Here is a 19,809-nt window from a genome sequence, read left to right as displayed (position 1 = left end):
CGATTCAAATATTGGGTTGAGGAATAATTCGTGAGCGTTTTTTCAAGTTAAAAAAAATATATTCATAAATGAAACGCTTTCGCAAAATATTTCATGTCATTTGGTAGATAATTTTTTGCTCTAATAGATGGTGTGTTTGATTTTCATATGTCTTTAATTTTGCTTTCATTTTCAGCTCATTAAATGGAATGTCAAGTGGACAAAATCGAGCATTTTGACACCATCTGCTTTTCACATTTAATTTCTTGCAATTTCGTTTAAAACAATGCATACTACATACCTAGGTATTACATGAAATAAAGTATCATAATAAATGTTTTGGGTGTAATGTGTTCATGCATTGAAGTATTGTATAGTCTTGCATGTAATGCTTGAATGAAATTATTTAAAAACGCTCACGAATTATTCCTCAACCTAATATATATATATCGTTTTGTTAGTTTCAGGAACATTTGTAACCCGGATGAGGGATTGTGAATCATCGATTTTTGTCTCTGGGCTTCTCGACGCAGGCGATGAGATTTTAGAGGTGGACAAAATAAATGTAAAAGGAAAAGACATCAAAGAGGTAGACCACCTAATAATAAAGAAAAACAAAGTATTGTTGACAATATTACCTCGATCAAAACGGAATGACAACTAAAAATATAGAAAAAAGTTCATCGACCATTGCAGATTCGCCAGCGTTTTCATTATCAAACATACTTTTGCAAAATAAACTTAAATTCTATTCTTTACTGTATTATATGTGTGTTACAAAATTTTATTTTACATCTTTCTCAGTATTAATCTTTAAGTCGTAGCACATATACATATGTACAGATTAATACTGAGAAACAACGGATGTAAAATAAACTTAAATTCTATTCTTTATTGTATTACATGTGTGTTACAAAATTTTATTGGTCAATAAATTGAATCATACCCGCAGAATAGCTATAGATGAATCAATCGATAAGAGATTTAAGTTCTGTATAAAGTTTTACTGAGACTAAAAGGTTTTAGTCCCTACAACCAGAATAATTAAACAATGTAACTGTCTTTACCAACAGATCTTACGTGGTTGGCAGCGCGTTAAATATAAATCACTGTTGAAAACAACATAAACAGTAAAAAAACAACAAAGTTCTGAATAGATTATAAGAAAGATATTTCTTATAATGTGTAACTCTTGTCATTATCCATAAAAAGAAGGTTATATAGAACATTGCATGCAGAAACTTTCTGCTCAAATTATAACAAAATTATAAACTCTAGTTTACTGTTGTTCATTAAAAATATTTTTGTATGACCGAACTTTTATTATATTTTTAGTTTTTCCATACAATTTCTAACTTTATGTAATAGTTATGAAAAACAAAATATAATATCCATAACTAATTACTCCAGCTCTTGTGCAATACGCAGTCAGATGTATGTAGGAATCAGATGGAGAGATGGTGTCATACACAACATGACACGTTTACTAAATTAACTTTTTGGAACAGCATGCAGCCTATTTGTCCATCTCAGCTGTTTAATCCTCCAACCTAAATTAAAATAATTTTAAGAATTATAGTCAGCCATTGAGCATGTGAAGGTAACCCATGTCAAACGCCAACCACTCTCTTGGAAAATTGAAACTGTGTGAGCTGAATATGACTTCTACTCTGTCAAAACTTATATTTATGTACCATATTTCAATCAGGACTACCATAACTCTTCTTTTAACAAGAGAAAACAATTTCAGAGGATTTAATATCTCCTCGTATGACAATCCCTCCATCTCAGACACTGTACTAGTAACGCTTCTGTGAACCATTTCCAACAATTCAATGTCTTTCTTAAGGTAAGGAGCCCAAGACTGAACACAATATTCCAAATATTATCAAACTTGTGACAAGTTCAGTGAAATCATAACCTCTTTAGACTTATATTCAATATTTCTGTAGCTACAATTTAAATTTTTATTTGTTCTATCACTTGCAACATCTCACTACTTAGAGGGAGACTGATCAATCATTAAACCACACTCCTTTTCTTTCATGATATTGATAAGGTCGTTCCCATTCAAACTATACTTATAATAAAATTATTAGTACTCACATGTAATATTTTTCATTTTCCATAATTAAAACTCATCTCCCGTTTATTTTCTCTTTTATATAATTTACAAATCTTTTCCCACAACTGATGTAAAACTAATCGGTCTAAATTCACTGAGACAATTTGTATTACCTCTCTTGAAAAGACAATATACCTGAGCTAACTTCCAATCCTCTGGTTTTTGACAACTGTTTTAGAACTGATAAAAAATAGTAGTAAATGTCCCACCTAACCAATCTCTAACATCCCTCAAAACCATTAGAGAAATGTGATATGACTTGGGAGTCTTATCATTTCTTTAATCATCTAACGTTTTTCTTAACCAGTTCAAAATTAATTCAGCAAATTAGTTCAAACTCTTTTACATTGATCAATTATTCAAAACGTGGAATAATGCTTAAATATTCGTAAATAAAAATCGAAGAAAAACAAAATTTAGTAATCCAGCCATTTCATAATCACGATATACTGAGCTTTCTATATCATCCTTGAAGGGTCCTAACTAACAGCATTCTTACATTTTGTTTACTCTTTATGTACATAACGAAATCTTTACTGTTAATTTTTAAATTTCCAGCCAGTATTTTATCATACATCCTTTCCGATGTTCTAATTTCGTGTTTCACGATTTTTTTATCTTCTATAATCCTGTGAAACTCTGGTCATACAAGTCAATTTATTATGCTTTTCTTCGATTTTATCTCTTAAACCCTTTCTGAGCCAACTTGTTCTTTTTTTTTTACCTCCCGCTACCCCTTTCTTTCTCTGAGGAATATATTTAACATAAATATTGAAAAATTATCTTTAAAAATCTTCCACAATTGAGCAGTGTCGCCACATAACTTACATGACCAATTAACAACAGATAACAATAAATCTAAAATATCAATGTTTCTGATAGGTTCCTTGACTATTTGGTAAGTAAATAAAGTAATCCTGAAAAGATTTCAAAACATTTGTCTTCATGGTTTGACCCTAGCAGTTCCCAATATATATGCCTAAAATTAGAATCGTCCAAAATGATTACTTCATTAACAATTTAAATCATAATCACATTATAGAGATTCTCAATTATTACATCAGTATCATTTGGTGATCTCTAAGAAATTCCCACTAAATAGCTTTTCCTTTTTTATCCACTGATACAGACCGTAATTGATTTTATCTTCATACTATTATCTTTAATATTTTCAATTACAACAGGATGTAACCTACATTGTGCATATACAGTCACTCTTCTCCTACCTCTTTAATACTCCATTCCTATTAAATAACCAAAAACCCTCTACTTCAAAACAACCTCTATATCAAAATCATCTAGGGTTACTCGTGTTTCGATTATTTTCATTACATAAAATTCGTCCATTCCTACCAGTGCTTTAAGTTATCTTTTTCATTTCTTATATGTCTAGTATTACAATAATAACAAATAAAGTTATTACATATGCTTATTACATATCTAAAATATTTCTTTGCCTCTCATTCATTTTGCATTTAGTTTTTCTGATCCTTAATATTGTTTAGACCTAATTAAAATCTTCTCTTACAGCTGAGTTAATAATCTTAGCAAGCAAGCCTGCCCCTACCCAATGTAAATGTAAATCATACATTACAATAAATCTCCCTGTATTCGCTGAGCTGATCCCATAAGTCAACCAGAATATCTGCTTATCCTTAAACCTAGCACTTAACCCTAGGGACATATTTATAGCTTCATCACTACAATTAATTTTTGTCAGTATCTATGATAAAACAAACTTATGGCATTTTTCATTAAATGATTATATAGCTAACTGCCTCTCTGCAGGCTCTCTTTATTACATTGTCTAATCTGTCACTTATATCCTCCATGTGTGTCACTGGGTAGTCTTCCATGTGTGTCACTGGGTAGCATAATCTTACTCTTTTCTCCTTCCTTAACACACTGGTTATTGTACACACATGTCTATTCAAAGAATCACCTATAACTATACCCTCCTTTGGTGTTTCTTCCATCCAATAGTTCCTCATCCTCACTAATAATAGGCACATTGTAACTAACTTCATTACGTTTTACTCTGATACTGTTAGTTTTACCTTCCTGAAAGTTACTGTTAGTTGATTTATCCCTTGCATGCAAAAACTTAAGCTCCTCCTAAAATCCTGCTGTCATTTCTCTTTATTTATTGCCTTAACTTTATAAAGATGGTCTCTAACTTCTCCTCCAACCTACAAACGCTACATATAAATTGCATATGTTCATCAATAGTTATCTTAATGTATATGGTAGTCTCAAGTTCCTAAATAAAACACATATATTGCACTCAATACATGTAACAGCTGTGAACACTTAACTCCTACATTGGTCTGAACCACTGCATTTATAATTATGGTCTGACAATAAATATTCAGTACCAAATACCCGTAGTCTATTGTTAACACTAATGTTTAAAAACCAGTTATTAAGGACGTATTCACATGAAAACGTTTCACAAAAAAATCATGAACAAATATATCGTTATAAAATCTGTGGGATTCAAATTTAGACAGGGGTTTCTGTTTCAACGCGTCGACCACGATAATAAACATAGTATATACAATATTGTCAATACTCTGAGAACTACAGTACGTCTTCGTTGTAAGTTCACCTTTCACAGTTCTTCTTCACGAAGATTTTTATTTTTATATTTATGGAGGTTATCCTGATGGGTTAAAATATTCTACTTTTTGATTTCATCGAAAGTAAACATAAACCCAGTAGTGACAACTGGATTTATGGCTCGGATCCAGGTTGACGATTATAACTGTTTTTCTGCATGGTCAGGTTGGTAATCACTGGTAAATATATGCCCTCAAACTTTTTAATGTACATAAATCTTGTGTGAGTATGAAATATATTTCTAATTTCATAGCTTTTACATATCAGATACAATGTTTCTAGACTTACAGATCTCTAAAATTAAATGAAATTCTGCATATCTTAGAACATTTATAGTATTTCAATTTGCAAATTTCCATGTTTCACCAAGTTAAAGTAAAAATCTGAGGAAGATAGATGGGCTGTAAGATCAAAGGCAACGAGTGTATATCGTCTCGAGTATTCGTCATATCTTATATCGATTTCTTGATCTTAAAATTGTTTTCTGTTGCACTAAATATTTCATAAAGCTCTTGTCACGTTGCTTCTCCTTCCATAAAAGGAACCTGGTAGATCAAGGCATGAAAGTACTGCTTGGTCCCTAAAGAAATTCATTAAAACTGTATTATTAGACTTCATTTTCTTTAACATTATCTCCAATATTGTTATGACCTCGTATCCTAAAGTCCATTTAGAACAACATTCTTTGTGTCAATGTCATAACATTTATTACAGCCATGTTAGTGGCACCCGCAAAACTCGTATATCATATTTTATCACACGCAGAAGCATTCTACTCTATAATTCAGGATTTGTTTCTCTCCACAGTTATGAACATGTGGTATATTTACTTCACTGGGCTTTTGTAGATAATCTAACCATTGAATATTAACTTTGCTGCACATTTTGGTGGTAAGGTATTAACCATTAGGTATGAGAGCTATCGACGGATAGCGCAGATAGCCCTGGAGTAGCTTTGCGCAAAATTAAGAAAAACAAAGTGCCAGTGCTGAGAAAAGTATTTTTACGCTGGTAAAAATTATCACATAAAGATGTCGTTTTTTGTTATTCCTTGATTCATGTCTGTTCATTCTTGTGTGATTCTTTCTACAGACTTATAAAATCTGTTATAAACAGTGCAAACCATGGGTTTAACTTTCAAGACTTCATCACTATGAGAAACATTACGATATTCAGAACAATTATGCTCATTTAAAGGTTCAAATGCTTTCTCACATTCTGAACAGTAATAATTTACACTGAGGAACCTTTCATTGACTTTATGACGTTGAAATGACGAGTTGGTACCATTTTGTCTTTGAGAGTGAAGGACATTTATATATTACACAGTTGAAAATTTCTGAAGACACTACTTGTATTTGAGACTTTAATTGACTTTCAAATGTAGAAGTGCCTTGTATACCGAATGGTCTTTCTGTCACATTACCTGAAGTATGCAAGTCTTTAGCCATAAATGTGAATAGTGGTCGTTGGTAATTTCTAATACTGTTATACTTTGGTTCATTTCTGAGCAGTACTGAGGCCAGTACTATAACAAGGTCATTGTTATTATTTATAGCATTGTTGAGCAGTACCAATGGTTGATGCGATTTCTACAGGTAATTACAATGTAGTAAGTCATACTATTGAATGATTTATTCAAAATTTGTCTTTTTTACTTTGATTTAGTCTCTTGCTGCTAGTTAAAACCTTTTCAGTTGAGAAAGTTCTTTATTCTGTTAGCCTGTACTGTTGGGTTTATCCAAATAATCTGAATAAGTGCATGTGCATACTTTCTAGGTGTTTTGTTGTTCTGTCTGTTATATTTTGAATATTCTTATACAGCGTGTCGATAATGTTTATTAGTCTGGTGTTTTGTGATTAAACAATATATTGTATTGTAATAGACGATGCGATGTAGTTTTAACTCTCTTACTCATATACTCATTTTCATGATAAAACTTCTGTTTTCCATGTGGTGATGTTTAGCAGATACGTGTAAAAATCAGAAAATGTATCAATAAGTATAATTTGAAAAGGACGTGGCTGGTGGAATACATTTTGTCCAATAAGAATTAGACCCTTGTGATGTGTGTGAATGATTCATTCTACGTTGTGTTTCCTGGGAACATATAGTTTTATTATTTCAAGTTATGTTTCAAAACATTATATTTGATACAAAAATTAGCACATAATGAAATTTTACACATATCACAGATTTAATTAAAAGTGAATCAATCTTTCATTCTGAAAAATTATTCTTAGTTGACTGAAACTTATATAACGGCTAACAGTATTTCAAAAACTGTGTGTAATAAAAGTGTGCTAACTAATAAAATATAAAGTTATTATTTAAAACAAATAAATAAATTTAATAAATAAAGGTATTGTACTGTATTTGTTATATGCAGAAACTCTTAGGGTGTACGTAGTGTTTGGCCAGTGTTTCTCGTCTTATATGTATTAGTTTGATAAATACTTATATTGTGTTTATATATTAATTAGTTATGTACTACTTGTGTTTAATTTTTTATTTTTAATGCAAACATTCAACTTGATGTAGTTTGATTTGCAGAAATGTCTAAGCAAGATGGCGGTCATTCATGTGTGCAAACGTTTGTGAAAAAACTTGCAGACGAACTTTGCCAAGTATTAACTGCACAGATCATTGTGGGTTCACGTTGTCTTGTTTTTTTTTTTGTTTGTTTGTTTTGGAAAACAAACTCTAGTCTTACACTGCTAAATTAGGGACGGCTAGCTAGTCATCACCACCCACCGCCAACTCTTGAGCTACTCTTCTACCAACAAATAGTGGGATTGACCGTAACTTTATAACGCCCCCACGGCTGAAAAGACGTGCATGTTTGGCGCGACGGGGATGTGAACCCGCGACTCTCAGATTACGAGTCGCACGCCTCAACACGCTCGGCCATGCCAGGCCTACATGTGAACTATTCAGAGTCAAAGTACGAATAAGTACGTTAAATAACGAATGTTTAATATAAATAATAAAAATAATTCTAAATTAAATGTCAAATTTTTCTAAAATTACGTAATTTTAGGATCGTTTAAGACAAAACTATTTTACCAGTTTGTTTCGTTTTCATAAAAAAACTTTCACGAGAGTTACATACCTACTCACAATGTAAGTAGGTTGTAATATCCATTCTGTTTAAATGTGTTCTGTGAACAATTAATATAAATTCTCCTTAGTTTCAGAAAGGACTGCATACTGATTAAAATGTATCTCAGAACGGTTGGAATGGGTATTAACACTTTTATTGATAAGGAAAGAACAACGTTAGGACTTTCATACGTCATCTTCAAGTTAAAAATGACTTATGCAAGTCGAAACGTTGTTCTCTCCTTATTGGCCAGGTGGTTAAGGCACTCGATACTAGTCCGAGGGTCACAGTTTCGAATCCCCGTCACACCAAACATGCTCGCCCTTTCAGCCGTGGGGGTGTTATATTGTGACGGTCAATCCCACTATTCGTTGGTAAAAGAGTAGCCCAAGGGTTGACGGAGTGTGATGATAACTAGTACTCTTCCCTCTAGTCTTATACTGCTAAATTAGGGACGGCTAGCGCAAATAGCCCTCGTGTAGCTTTACGCGAAATTCAAAACAAACGAAACGAAATTTTACTTTCAACTAATGTTGAAGGAGTTGGAAGTTTATTAGAAGAATGATTATATAACTGTGATGTAACATCCTTTCAATGATTTAGTATTTGGGTTCAGTCCATTTAAGAATGATGGGAGCACTTATTCAATACTAGACATCTTGTCCTTACTTTCTAATACCATAGAATCAAATACTTTTGTAAATTCATTTCTGTAATATTATTCCATTAGCAGAACTCTTTGTATGCCTAATGTCATTAATTTATTGAAGAAGTTTAAGTGATATCTGAAAATTTTTATATTTATATTCCTCATCAATACCACTTTGTTTAGCGTAAAAAGCTGCTGGGTCGATTACTTAAACGGTAAGAAAATGTTGAGCAGATGTTTTCTGTGCAAAAACAGTTCAAGCACTGTTTGGGGCCTGGCATGGCCGAGCGCGTAAAGCATGCGACTCGTAATCCGAGGGTCGCGGGTTCGCGCTCGCGTCGCGCTAAACATGCTCGCCCTCCCACCCGTGGGGGTGTATAATGTGACGGTCAATCCCACCATTCGTTGGTAAAAGAGTAGCCCAAAGGTTGGCGGTGGGTGGTGATGACTAGCTGCCTTCCCTCTAGTCTTACACTGCTAAATTAGGGACGGCTAGCACAGATAGCCCTCGAGTAGCTTTGTGCGAAATTCCAAAACAAACAAACAAACAAACAAGCACTGTTTGGAATGCATTAAATTAATTTAATGGGATCCCAACTCCCAGTATATTTGAAGTAATTGGTAAAACCGAAAATGAGACTAGACTATGGGTAATGTAGATGCTTCTATTCTTCAAATAAAGCCTTGATTAAACAGTCAGCAAATAATAATTGAAATTTTATTTGGAGTTTAGATAATTAAGTTTTCACGCTCAACTGTGATATTCGTTTTGAAACTACAAGAAATTGTTTTTAAGGTTTCAATAATTCCATTATGTGGACATTTTTTCAGACAAACTGATCAGATGTGTGAAGTGATTGCTGCCAAGATTTCTCCGCAGTCAACAAGTTCTTCGTCGATTATCTCGCCGATTTCTCCGGTAAATATTATTGGATTACAGCTGAATTTCACCCGACGTCAATTTACATCCTTTATCAACCATGATAAGCCATGAGTGTCTAACGACCCGAGAAATACCAGAATCCTCCGTCGAGGCAGAGTTTTCCTGTAGCTCTCTACCCTGACCGACCGCACTTATCTCTCTGGATCCTGGAATGCTGACATAAATGTCAGGTGTTACATCCATGAAAGCCAAACTAGTTTCGTTCCTTTTGTTTTTATTTTGGAACGTCCGCCCTTCCGTCTACCCAACAGATATTCAGCACTCTATTGAAGCAACCACCAAATTTAATCTCCATATGACTGGATCCGGTCCACCATTACAGACTTCCTCACACAGTTCATGAAAGTAGTAACCACCGCCAAACTAGTGACTGACCGTGTTCTAGCTAATGGCTATTTGTTTCACTTTCACGTTTGAGCGGAACGCCCACCATCATCTATCGCCACTGCATTTCTCCAAATCCAGCAAGCCTGACTTAAAACCATATCTATCAAGGATATCCATGTCGTCACACACAGTCTCACCTACCATTAATACTACTTTATTTGTTTCACAGACGATCGCACACGTCAGTCTACCAACAAAAACAACAGCATCAAATTCACTCAGACACCACCAATCTCGAAGTTAACAACTATCACGGCCCAGTCCAACACCATATGCATAACAACAAGTAGTATGACGTTCTATTTGGATAACTAGCAAACATCCAATCAGTAGATCCCAACCTGGATCCTCAAGAAAGACAAAAACTCCAGACCATTTCTGCGTTCAGTACATGGCCAATAAAATATTTAGTCAATCTTCACCTAGCTGCTCCATCGTCCCAGCACCCCCCAGAAACCATCCGTGTCTGACTATGATAATTAATGATGACCATGACGCCTTCTCCTTCGCCAGATGATCCACCCAATCCAATTTTAATTTGCTTATTTTGTCCCATAAGATGTATAAAATATTACTTATGTTTTATTAACTTCGACTTCTCTTTCAGCTACTTTCCAGCATCGTAAGAGTATTCTATTCTGGCCATGAAAGTGGGTTATTTACTCCCCCCAGTAAAATTATCATCTTGAATCGTTAAATCCTGTGTTCTATACCATGCAGAGATGTCTTCTAATTTAAAACTTAAATGTAAAGTTAAAGTTAAAACAACACTACTAAAAACATTTTAAAGAAAAATTTAACCTCAAGTTATTGTCATTATAAATCAGTTTGTTATCTTGTAAGCTATTACTATATAATCCAAGAATTCGCTACAGCCTTGGTCTCCTTCGCCTTCCATGGAACCTCTAGTTACCATTACCGATCATCCAAGCCTCCTACCCTTTTGTACTTTCCGTCTGATGTAAACTTAAACCTACCCCAAGTAATACGATATTTACCATACCCTCATTTATTGTCATCACTCTATTTAAGTAGCACCTAATCTTAATTCCGCGAGCGGAACTGAAGGTAAATTGACATTTCTGAGCGCTTCTGTTATTAAACCAAAACATTTGCCAGGATGAATTGAAATTATGTGCCAGTTATATCGACTGCACTGATTTTTTGTGGCATAAAATGGTGGTATGTTACATTCTCATGACATTCCCCTTGTAGACGGAATGTTTGCAGTTGGTGTCGATGGCAGAGAAAAACTCAACAAAACTTACTCATCACTATAAAATGTTTAAATGCACTACCTGCCTTAAGTAATGTAGGTATATTTGTTGTCTTGAATTAACTTATGTTGAGAAGAAACTTTTGTATAGATCATATGACTGGAGAATATGTGAACTGTGGTCCTGATTTGCTCGTCGAGTTGCATATTAACCTTATCTGATGTTGCATTATTATAGAAAGTGATTCAGTCTGCAGCATGTAACTTGTAGAGTCAATGACGCCATTTAAAAAGAGGTTTATGGAGAAGGAAGAAGATAGAGGATTTCCTTTCAACGAGAATATCTTGTTGAAGATAAGTTAGCTAAAGAATTTTGTTAAAGGGTGAGAGACGAGGCTTCTGAAACTATTATTACTATAGCCACCAGAGAAGATTCCATGTCAGTCGTTTCTTATGAGGATTTACAGATATTGAAATATTTTGATGTTGCCAAGTTTCAAGTTTTCTGTTTCTGACAATGCATACACTACCATGATGGCCAAGTACCTCGAGTAGCTTTGTGCGAAATTCAAAAACAAAGAAACAAAGCATACACTACCGATATTTGCAAAATCAGTATTGTGGTATGTCCTGACATTCCTCGCTTTGTTTCTGTGGAGGGTCAATGACTGACTTGCCAAGTTGGTTTCAATACTTATGCTGGTGTTCGGAGGATGAGACAGTAGAACCAACAATATATGTATCAGAGTAACATGAGTGGGAGCAAAAGCATCACCAGCATAGCACATGAGGATATGTAGCTCAGTGAATGAATGTATTTTTGCTTTAGACCAATCAGAGGTTAATAAAACAACCTCGCCACCTTCCTTAAGCCTGCGTCTTCGTGCAGCCGTTTGAGAAGCGACCTCTTTTGACTGTATGTTAATACAAAAATTTCTCCTTATATTTTATGTTTACCAGGAAGAAGATGAACTAGCGTTTATAGCAAATAAGAATATAACTGGAAGGAAAGCATACAAACAATTCACAATTCATAACTGAAACTGGGTATTTAGTGATATTTTATAATCAATTGATCAATAGTACAATTTATCGATTACATATGATTAATTACAAACGTACGGTGCTTATTCTCTCTTATATTTTCAATTTTCAATTGACGTTATGTTAAACTTGAACTATTTGGATTACTTTAGGTTATCTAGTCAGCATTGATTAATCTAAAATATGATATTATTATAGCGTTATTTTTCTTTTGTGATAAAAATACTGAAAATTTTATTATTGTTTTACACAGCTGTACTTTGAAAATGTTTACCCGTATCCTATCATCACTGTAGAAATAAAACATTACAGCTCGAAGAAGTTAAATAGTTTTGTTAATTGTTGTATATGTTGGTAATAAAGTAATTTAGTTAAATTCTAAATATAACTCCACAAAAAGTCGTGACATGCGCACTTCATCTTGCTCGTAAAGAAAGATTTAAAGTTTTAATGACTAAAGTCTCTATGACACGTAAAACATAGTTGTTTTTAGCAGTTCAACTAATCTTAAAGTATTGTTACCGGGGTAATACTACAGGTTCTTAAAATTATTAAAAAGATTACTACATTTTGAGTTCTTAAAAACGATCTAAATAATTAGTGCAAGAGAAAAACAATTTTAAGATCAAGGAATTGATATAGGATACGACGAATACTCGGGACGATATACACTCGTTGCCTTTGATCTTAATACCCCATATATCTTCTGATGATTTTTACTTTGATTTGGTGAAACAAGTAAATTTTCAAATTGAGATACGTTTCGATAGGGCCTTACCAAATATTATAAATGTTTTAAGGTATGCAGCATTTAAGTAAAAAATCGATAAGTAAAAAAAAAAATAGTATCTGATATATAACAAATTATGGACCCCTTTAGAAACATACTTTATACTCTCACAAGAATGGACGATTTTTATGTAATGAGAATAATTGAAACATGGTTAATTGTAGGCGATATGCAAGATATTTTGAAATAGAGCGTTTCTGGCTATTTAATAGGAATGGAATAACAAAACATAGGAAAAAAGTGACGTTATATGTAAGAGGTAGGTTACTTCCTGCTGAAATTGAAAATATTAAAGATAATAGTATGAAGATTAAATCCATTACGGTCTGTATCAGTGGATAAAAAGGGAAAAGCTATTTAGTGGGAATTTCTTAGAGATCACCAGATGATACTGATGTAATTAGTGAGAATCTCTACAATCAGATAAAGATTTCAGCTGTTAATGAAGTAATAATTTTGGACGATTTTAATTTTAGGCATACATATTGGGAACTGCTAATGTCAAACCATGAAGAAAAATGTTTTGGAACCTTTTCAGGATTACTTTATTTACGAACTAGTCAAGGAACCTATCAGAAAGAATGCTATTTAAGAATTATTGTTAATTTCAAATATAGAAATGATCGAGAGGGTAGGAACTAGAGAACATCTATATGCAAATGATAATTGGTTTATTAGGTTCAATGTTTTGTTGCAAATGGAGATAAAGAATAAAGATATTTGGTTACAAAGGATGAAACAAGAATCACCTGTTGTTAATTGGTCAGGTTAGTTATGTGGCGACACTACTCAGATGTGGAAAATTTTTAAAGATAATTCTTTCAATATTCATATTAAATATATTCCTTAGAGAATGAAAGGGATAACCGGAGATAAAAAAAGAACAAGTTGGCTCAGAAAGAGTTTAAGAGATAAAAGAAAAGCATCATAAATGTAAGAAATTTAAATGACTTGTATAGCAAGAGATTCACAAGATTATAGAAAATAATAGGAGATTAAAACATAGAAAAGAATACATGATAAAAGACTGGCTGGAAATTTGAAAATTAACATTAAGGATTTCTTTAAGCACGTTAAGGGTAAACAATACCTTAAAATGCTGTTAGGACCCTTCAAGGGTGATACAAAAAGGCTGGTATATGACGATTATAAGATGGCTGGGTTACTAAATTTTGTTTATTCTTCGATTTTTATTAACGAATATTTAAGCAGTATTCCACGTTTTGAACAGTGGACAAATGTAAACAAGTGTGAAAAAATAACTGAATTAATTTTGAATTGGTTAAGAACAAATTTATAAGAATAAGAAATGATAACATTCCTAAGTCAGATCACATTTCCATAATGGTTTTAAAGTGGGTTAAAGATTGGATATGTGCGTCATTTACTACTATTTTCTTATCAGTTCTTAAATAGTTGGCAGAAACCAGGGGAATGGAAGTTAGTTAAGGTAAGTTCTGTTTTCAAGAGAGATAATAAATATTGTGTCAATAAATGTAGACTCCTTAGTTTTACATTGGTTGCGAGAAAATATTTGTAAATTCTGTTAAAAGATGCTTTGGAAAGTCATTTAACAAAGTTTAAAATTTTATTGAACAGTGAACATAGTTTCACTAAGGAAAAACTTACTTTACAGTACAAATCATTTGATGTTCTTTAAAAAGGCTACTGCTTATATAGATGAGGGTAAAGGTGTAGATTTGGTGTATCTGGATTTTTCAGAAAGCATTTAAAAGTGCCATTTAAAAGGCTTGTGAAGAAACTTATCTTTGTAATTGTGAGAAATAACTAACTGAAGAGAAGAATGACTGGATGGAACAGAGTCATATTCAGCTCATACAATTTAAAATTTTTAAGAGAGTGGCTGGCCTTTAAAATGGGTTACCTTCAGGTGTTCTAAGAGCAGAAAATGTGAGTTTAAGAATTATTCTAATTTAGTTTAGAGGATGGACAAATAGGTTACATGCTTTTCAAAATATTATTTTAGTAAACGAGTCATTTTGTGTATGACACTACCTCTCCATCTGATGCCGACATACATCTTACGGCGTATTGCGCAAGAGCTGGGATAACAAGTTATGCCTATTATGTTTTGTTTTTCATAGCTATTATATTAAGTTAAAAGTTGCATAGAAAAATGACTAAAAACATAATTAAAATTAGATCATACAAAAAATATTTTTCATGAACATCAGTGACCTAAAATTTATAATTTTTGCTAAAAATTGAGTACAAAGTTTCTGTATGCAATTTTCTATATAACTTACTTTTCCAGGATAATGACGAAAGTTATATATAGGGAAAATATCTTTTTTTTTATAATTTAATCAGTCTTTGTTGTTTTTTGTCTGTTTATTTTGTTTTCAAATGTGGTTTATGTTTGAAGTACTGCCAACCATGTAAGGTGTGTTGAAAAATATTAATCATTCCAAATCCTATCTCTCTGGCCATAACGCGCATGTGTTTGCCGTAAATGAAAATTAAATATTCATGTCTCTAAAATAATAATATAAGCCTACAAATATTCTAATGATGTGAGAAATCTTTCCTTTGCTTTCATCAGGTAGATTGGCCAAGTTGATAAGGTATTTCGTTTTCGTCCTATTGTGTTTAATTTCAAGAACAACAAAAGTGAAATTAAAAACGAGAGGAACACAGAATTTAGCACATACTGGTGCCAGACAGGAAAGGATGAAAGGGCACAACGACAATAACGCATTCTAGGGACAACTGAACCCGTTAACTAAAGATAATTACAATGTTTAATTAATCTGGTTGTAGGGACTAAAACCCTTTTGTCTCAGTAAAACCTTATACAGAAATTAAATCTCTTTTCGATTGGTTCATCTATAGCTATTATGCGTATAATTCTGCGGCTTTGATTCCGTTTATTAACCAACAAAACATCTCCCACTGACATCTTTTGTGTTACACTGGGAAAACATGGCAAAGGCTAAAAAGTTGACAGAGTTTGAACGTGGCAGAATTATCGATCTGCAAAAGCAAGGTCTCTCTCAACGTGACATCGCTGGTGAGATTGGGCGAAGTAAAACTGTTGTTGCAAATTTCTTAAAAGACCCTGAAGGATACAGAACGAAAATTTCAAGTGGTTGGCCCAAGAAAATTTCGCTGGCGTTGAACGGGAGGATTCGATGGGTTGTCCGGGAAGACATCAACCGATCGTCAAACCAGAACAATAAGACGGCATCTGCCAGAGAAAGTCTTTAAAAACGTAAACGTCTTCAAAGGACACGCCTCCTTCCACACCACGAAACAGCTCGGTTAAACTTTGCTGAGAAGGACCAAACATGGGACGTAGAAAAGTGGACGAAGATTTTCTTCTATGATATGAAAAAAATTTAACCTGGATAGTCCAGATGGCTTCCAACTTTACTGGCACGATAAGGATATCCCACCGGAGACATTTTCTACACGAAACAGTGGATTAGGTTCCATCATGATCTGGGGTGCTTTCTTCTTCCATGGAACAATGGAACTTCAGGTTATACAGGGGCATCAAACAGCAGCTGGCTACATTGACATGTTGGAGAGAGAATCCTTATTGATTGAAGGCCCTCTCTTGTGTGGAAATGACTGGATCTTTGAGCAGGACAATGCTGAAATCCACAATGCCCACAGGACAGAGGACTTTTTCATGGTGAATAACGTGATTCTTTTGGACCATCCAACGTGTTCACCCGAACTCAACCCCATTGAAAATATTGAGGTGGATGGCAAGGAAAGTCTATAGAAGTGACATCAATTCCATACATATATACACACACACACACACACACACACACACACACACACAGAGATATTATGTTTAATGAGAAAAACGCTGTTGGAAGACCCAGATGGCGAATAAACGATGGTCGATGAACTTTTTTGTACATTTTTAATTGTCTTTTTGTTTGGATCGAGATAATATTGTTTATGTCTCACTGCCATAAGAAGATACTTCAATCTTTAAGGCTGTGGGTGAAAGTCAAATTACACTTATTCAGTCAGAAAATAAAGTTTTAAGAGTTGGATTCTTTATTTGGATTAAAGCACAGATACACAATGGGCTATTTGTGCTTGACCGATTACGAATATCAAAACCCAATTTTTAGCGGTGTGAGCCCGCAAACATATCGCTGTGCCACTCGTGGGTGAAACAGTTGTTGGTGGGTGTTATTCAGTGACTAACTCCCATATACTTTATGCTAAAACATAAATTAATTTATTTTACGACAGTTCGGTGTAAATCTCTGTGTGTGTGTGCGTATTTAATCTTAACAAGGGGTTCTCTGCACTGTGCCCAACATAGCTATTGTACAAACTTTATTTTGGGAAATTCCTTTACTTAGCTGAAAAGGTAGGACTAATAAAGGAAATTTAAAAACTTTAAGATAAAATCGTTTCAGTTACGATATCAAACATCTATCATTTCAAAATCAGTTAATACAGGTGATTTTTACTTTCTCCTAAAATCAAAAAATAACTGATTGATAAAATATTATATAGCGTCTAAACAAGCTTTGCCTTGATATTTAGTAACAAATTTGTTAGACCACATAATTGATTTCAAAATACAATAACAACAACTTCGACATGAAGTAAATTCTGACTTTCAATAACTATATCGTTTGAACCTTTAACATGGTACCATCACCAGTTAAAGTTGTTGTTGTTGTATTTTGAAATTAACGGTAAGAGGTAGGGAATTTTTTTAGATTCCTCAGACGTAGGATGACTGAAATGTGGTTTAATTCGTCATGTGAATAAATAAGTTAATGTACAGATTGGCATTTTCCTTTTATATTAACATGGATGAAAAAGTTAAAACTTTCAATTACTGTTATATCAAGTGAATGATAGTAACAAACATAAAAAATACGACATGGTTGTTAAAAAAGTTCCACTGACATGTATAATATACAAACTCCATACAATTTAAGCTTTGCCATAAAATGAATATTAAATTAATAATCATAGATCATCCAAAGTGATGTCAAAACTATTGTATTTTTCATATCTGAAAAAACAACATGCTTCTTTGTAACAGATCTTTACTGAAGTTAAACTTAAACATTAATTTATTCTAATATCTTCTAATAGGACAGTCCAGCAGTGGATAATATTCAGTGTGTTTGGTTGCACTTTTTTATGTCTAAAATTCAATCCACAGAGCAGCTAAATACAGTCCGTTATTTCCGTTTTGCCCAGTATCATGAATGAAACTCAGTTCTTGCTCTAGGAGTTCGATAAAGTATGTTATTGCAGTGGGTGCTTCTGAGTGGTTGGTCAGTTGTTTAAAATTAGGAAAGATAAGATGATTGTGACCTGCCATTGTTTGGAAAATTATGAGCTCTCAATTTTTAACCAGACAATAGTTGTGTTAAAATGTACGAAATTTTGAAACATTAAACACCCACTGGAAGTTCAAGTTAAACTTCCTCCAGACATTAAATCTCATTTGTAGTTCTTTCAGATAAGTATTGCCTCGAAAAAGTCCATGTTAATAATACTGATGCCACTTTGTGGATCATATAAAGATTATTGGGTAAATAACCATTTTATGTACTAAACTGACCACTAAGAAATTACCGTTATTTCACCAGGTAAAGTATAGCTAAACAGTCAGTACAACTTCCACTTGTATAAGAAAAATATACAAAAGGCACGCAACGTTCTCCACAAATCCACTTATACTCACAGCTTTTGTGTTTAATATTCGTCTAAACTGTACATATGTGTATATATATGTGCATATATGTATAGTCAAAATTTATGTTTCTAAGAGAATCCTAAGAAGCAATAAGGCCAGTTAGGTCATGGCCTGAACAAAATTTGAACAGTTACAATTTATTTATTACAACTTGTTTCCTGTAATTCAATAGTTTGCGTTCAGTATGTGCAGTATAAAAATTTGGTATCCTACTTAAATCCTCGTACTTACGAGTTGTGACACACAGAGTCGGTCTGGTTGTCAGTACATTCTTTCTTCCTTCTGAAGCACGTGGGAATTCTCAGCCTTCTCATTAAACAATATGATTTTCTCGACCTGTGTGGATTTTGCCGTCTTTCCTCATCATTTGGTCTGCAGATATGTTCCCTGCTGAAGATAACTTTGATGGCACTTTTGGCAGATCTTGTAAAGACCTGAAGTCGCTTATTGGGTGACTTTTTCGAAGACGTCGATTCTTTCCACAGGTCACTGGAATAAAAGCAATTATTACAAATAATGAATACGTCGTAATACATTTACACAGAAATGAATTTTATGAGAGAAGATAAATATTTATTTATATAAACAGTGTTATATTGATTAATCCTAACCTTAGTTTTAAAGGCAAATAACTAAGTTAAAACTGATAAATATCAACTGAATCTAGTGCATACCACTCAGTTATTGTTCAGTCATTTGCACAGTATGTTTCAAGAACTGCTAGATCTCCATATACCAGCCAAACTGAAAAGTCTTGGTATCACGAAAGACCTCCTTAATACTAGGTATAGCAACTGTAATGTATATGGCATATTCTTTTCCACTTTCATTCACAATTTACTGTAACACCTACACTCCACAGTGACGCTACTTAGAGTAAAAAATGGCTGGAAAAGGATATAGGGAAAAATGATAGTTGTTTTCTTTTTAACTATGCGCAAAGCTACTAAAAATGTTAAGATAACCATTTTACTTAGAACTGTTCAAAAATGTTTTTTATGTGTTTGCACAGTGAGTTTTAATGGCAATAGGTTAAATTGTCTAATACTTTTTTCTCATTCTAAATGATTTTACTTTTATATGGCAAGTAACAGTTGCAAATGTAAACCATCTGTCAATTAAACTTGTTAAGTTGCAATGTTTGTATCACACCGTCAATTACTAACATATATCAATCTCACCTCAGCTTGTCACTCGCCATTAAGCTACTTGACTAGTTTGAATATTTTCAACCAAAATA

General features: G+C 33.3%; 1 protein-coding gene across 3 annotated transcripts in view; it reads right to left on the bottom strand.

Moving 5' to 3' along the window:
• Positions 1–228: 228 nt before the first annotated feature.
• LOC143222783 (uncharacterized) overlaps positions 229–19,809 on the bottom strand; it is a 40,627-nt gene continuing 21,046 nt past the window's right edge. For 2 of the 3 annotated variants that reach the window (XM_076449750.1, XM_076449747.1), the window contains exon 5: positions 18,083–19,058. In XM_076449750.1, the coding sequence (XP_076305865.1) occupies positions 18,883–19,058 (176 nt within the window). In that variant the 3' untranslated portion in view covers positions 18,083–18,882. Of the gene's footprint in view, positions 578–18,082; positions 19,059–19,809 lie in introns of those variants that run through there. The other variant, XR_013012484.1, reaches the window with a different exon arrangement.

Source organism: Tachypleus tridentatus, chromosome 8 (genome assembly GCF_004210375.1).
Source record: "Tachypleus tridentatus isolate NWPU-2018 chromosome 8, ASM421037v1, whole genome shotgun sequence".
Lineage (NCBI taxonomy): Eukaryota > Metazoa > Arthropoda > Merostomata > Xiphosura > Limulidae > Tachypleus > Tachypleus tridentatus.
This window is presented reverse-complemented; position numbering and strand designations above follow the sequence as displayed.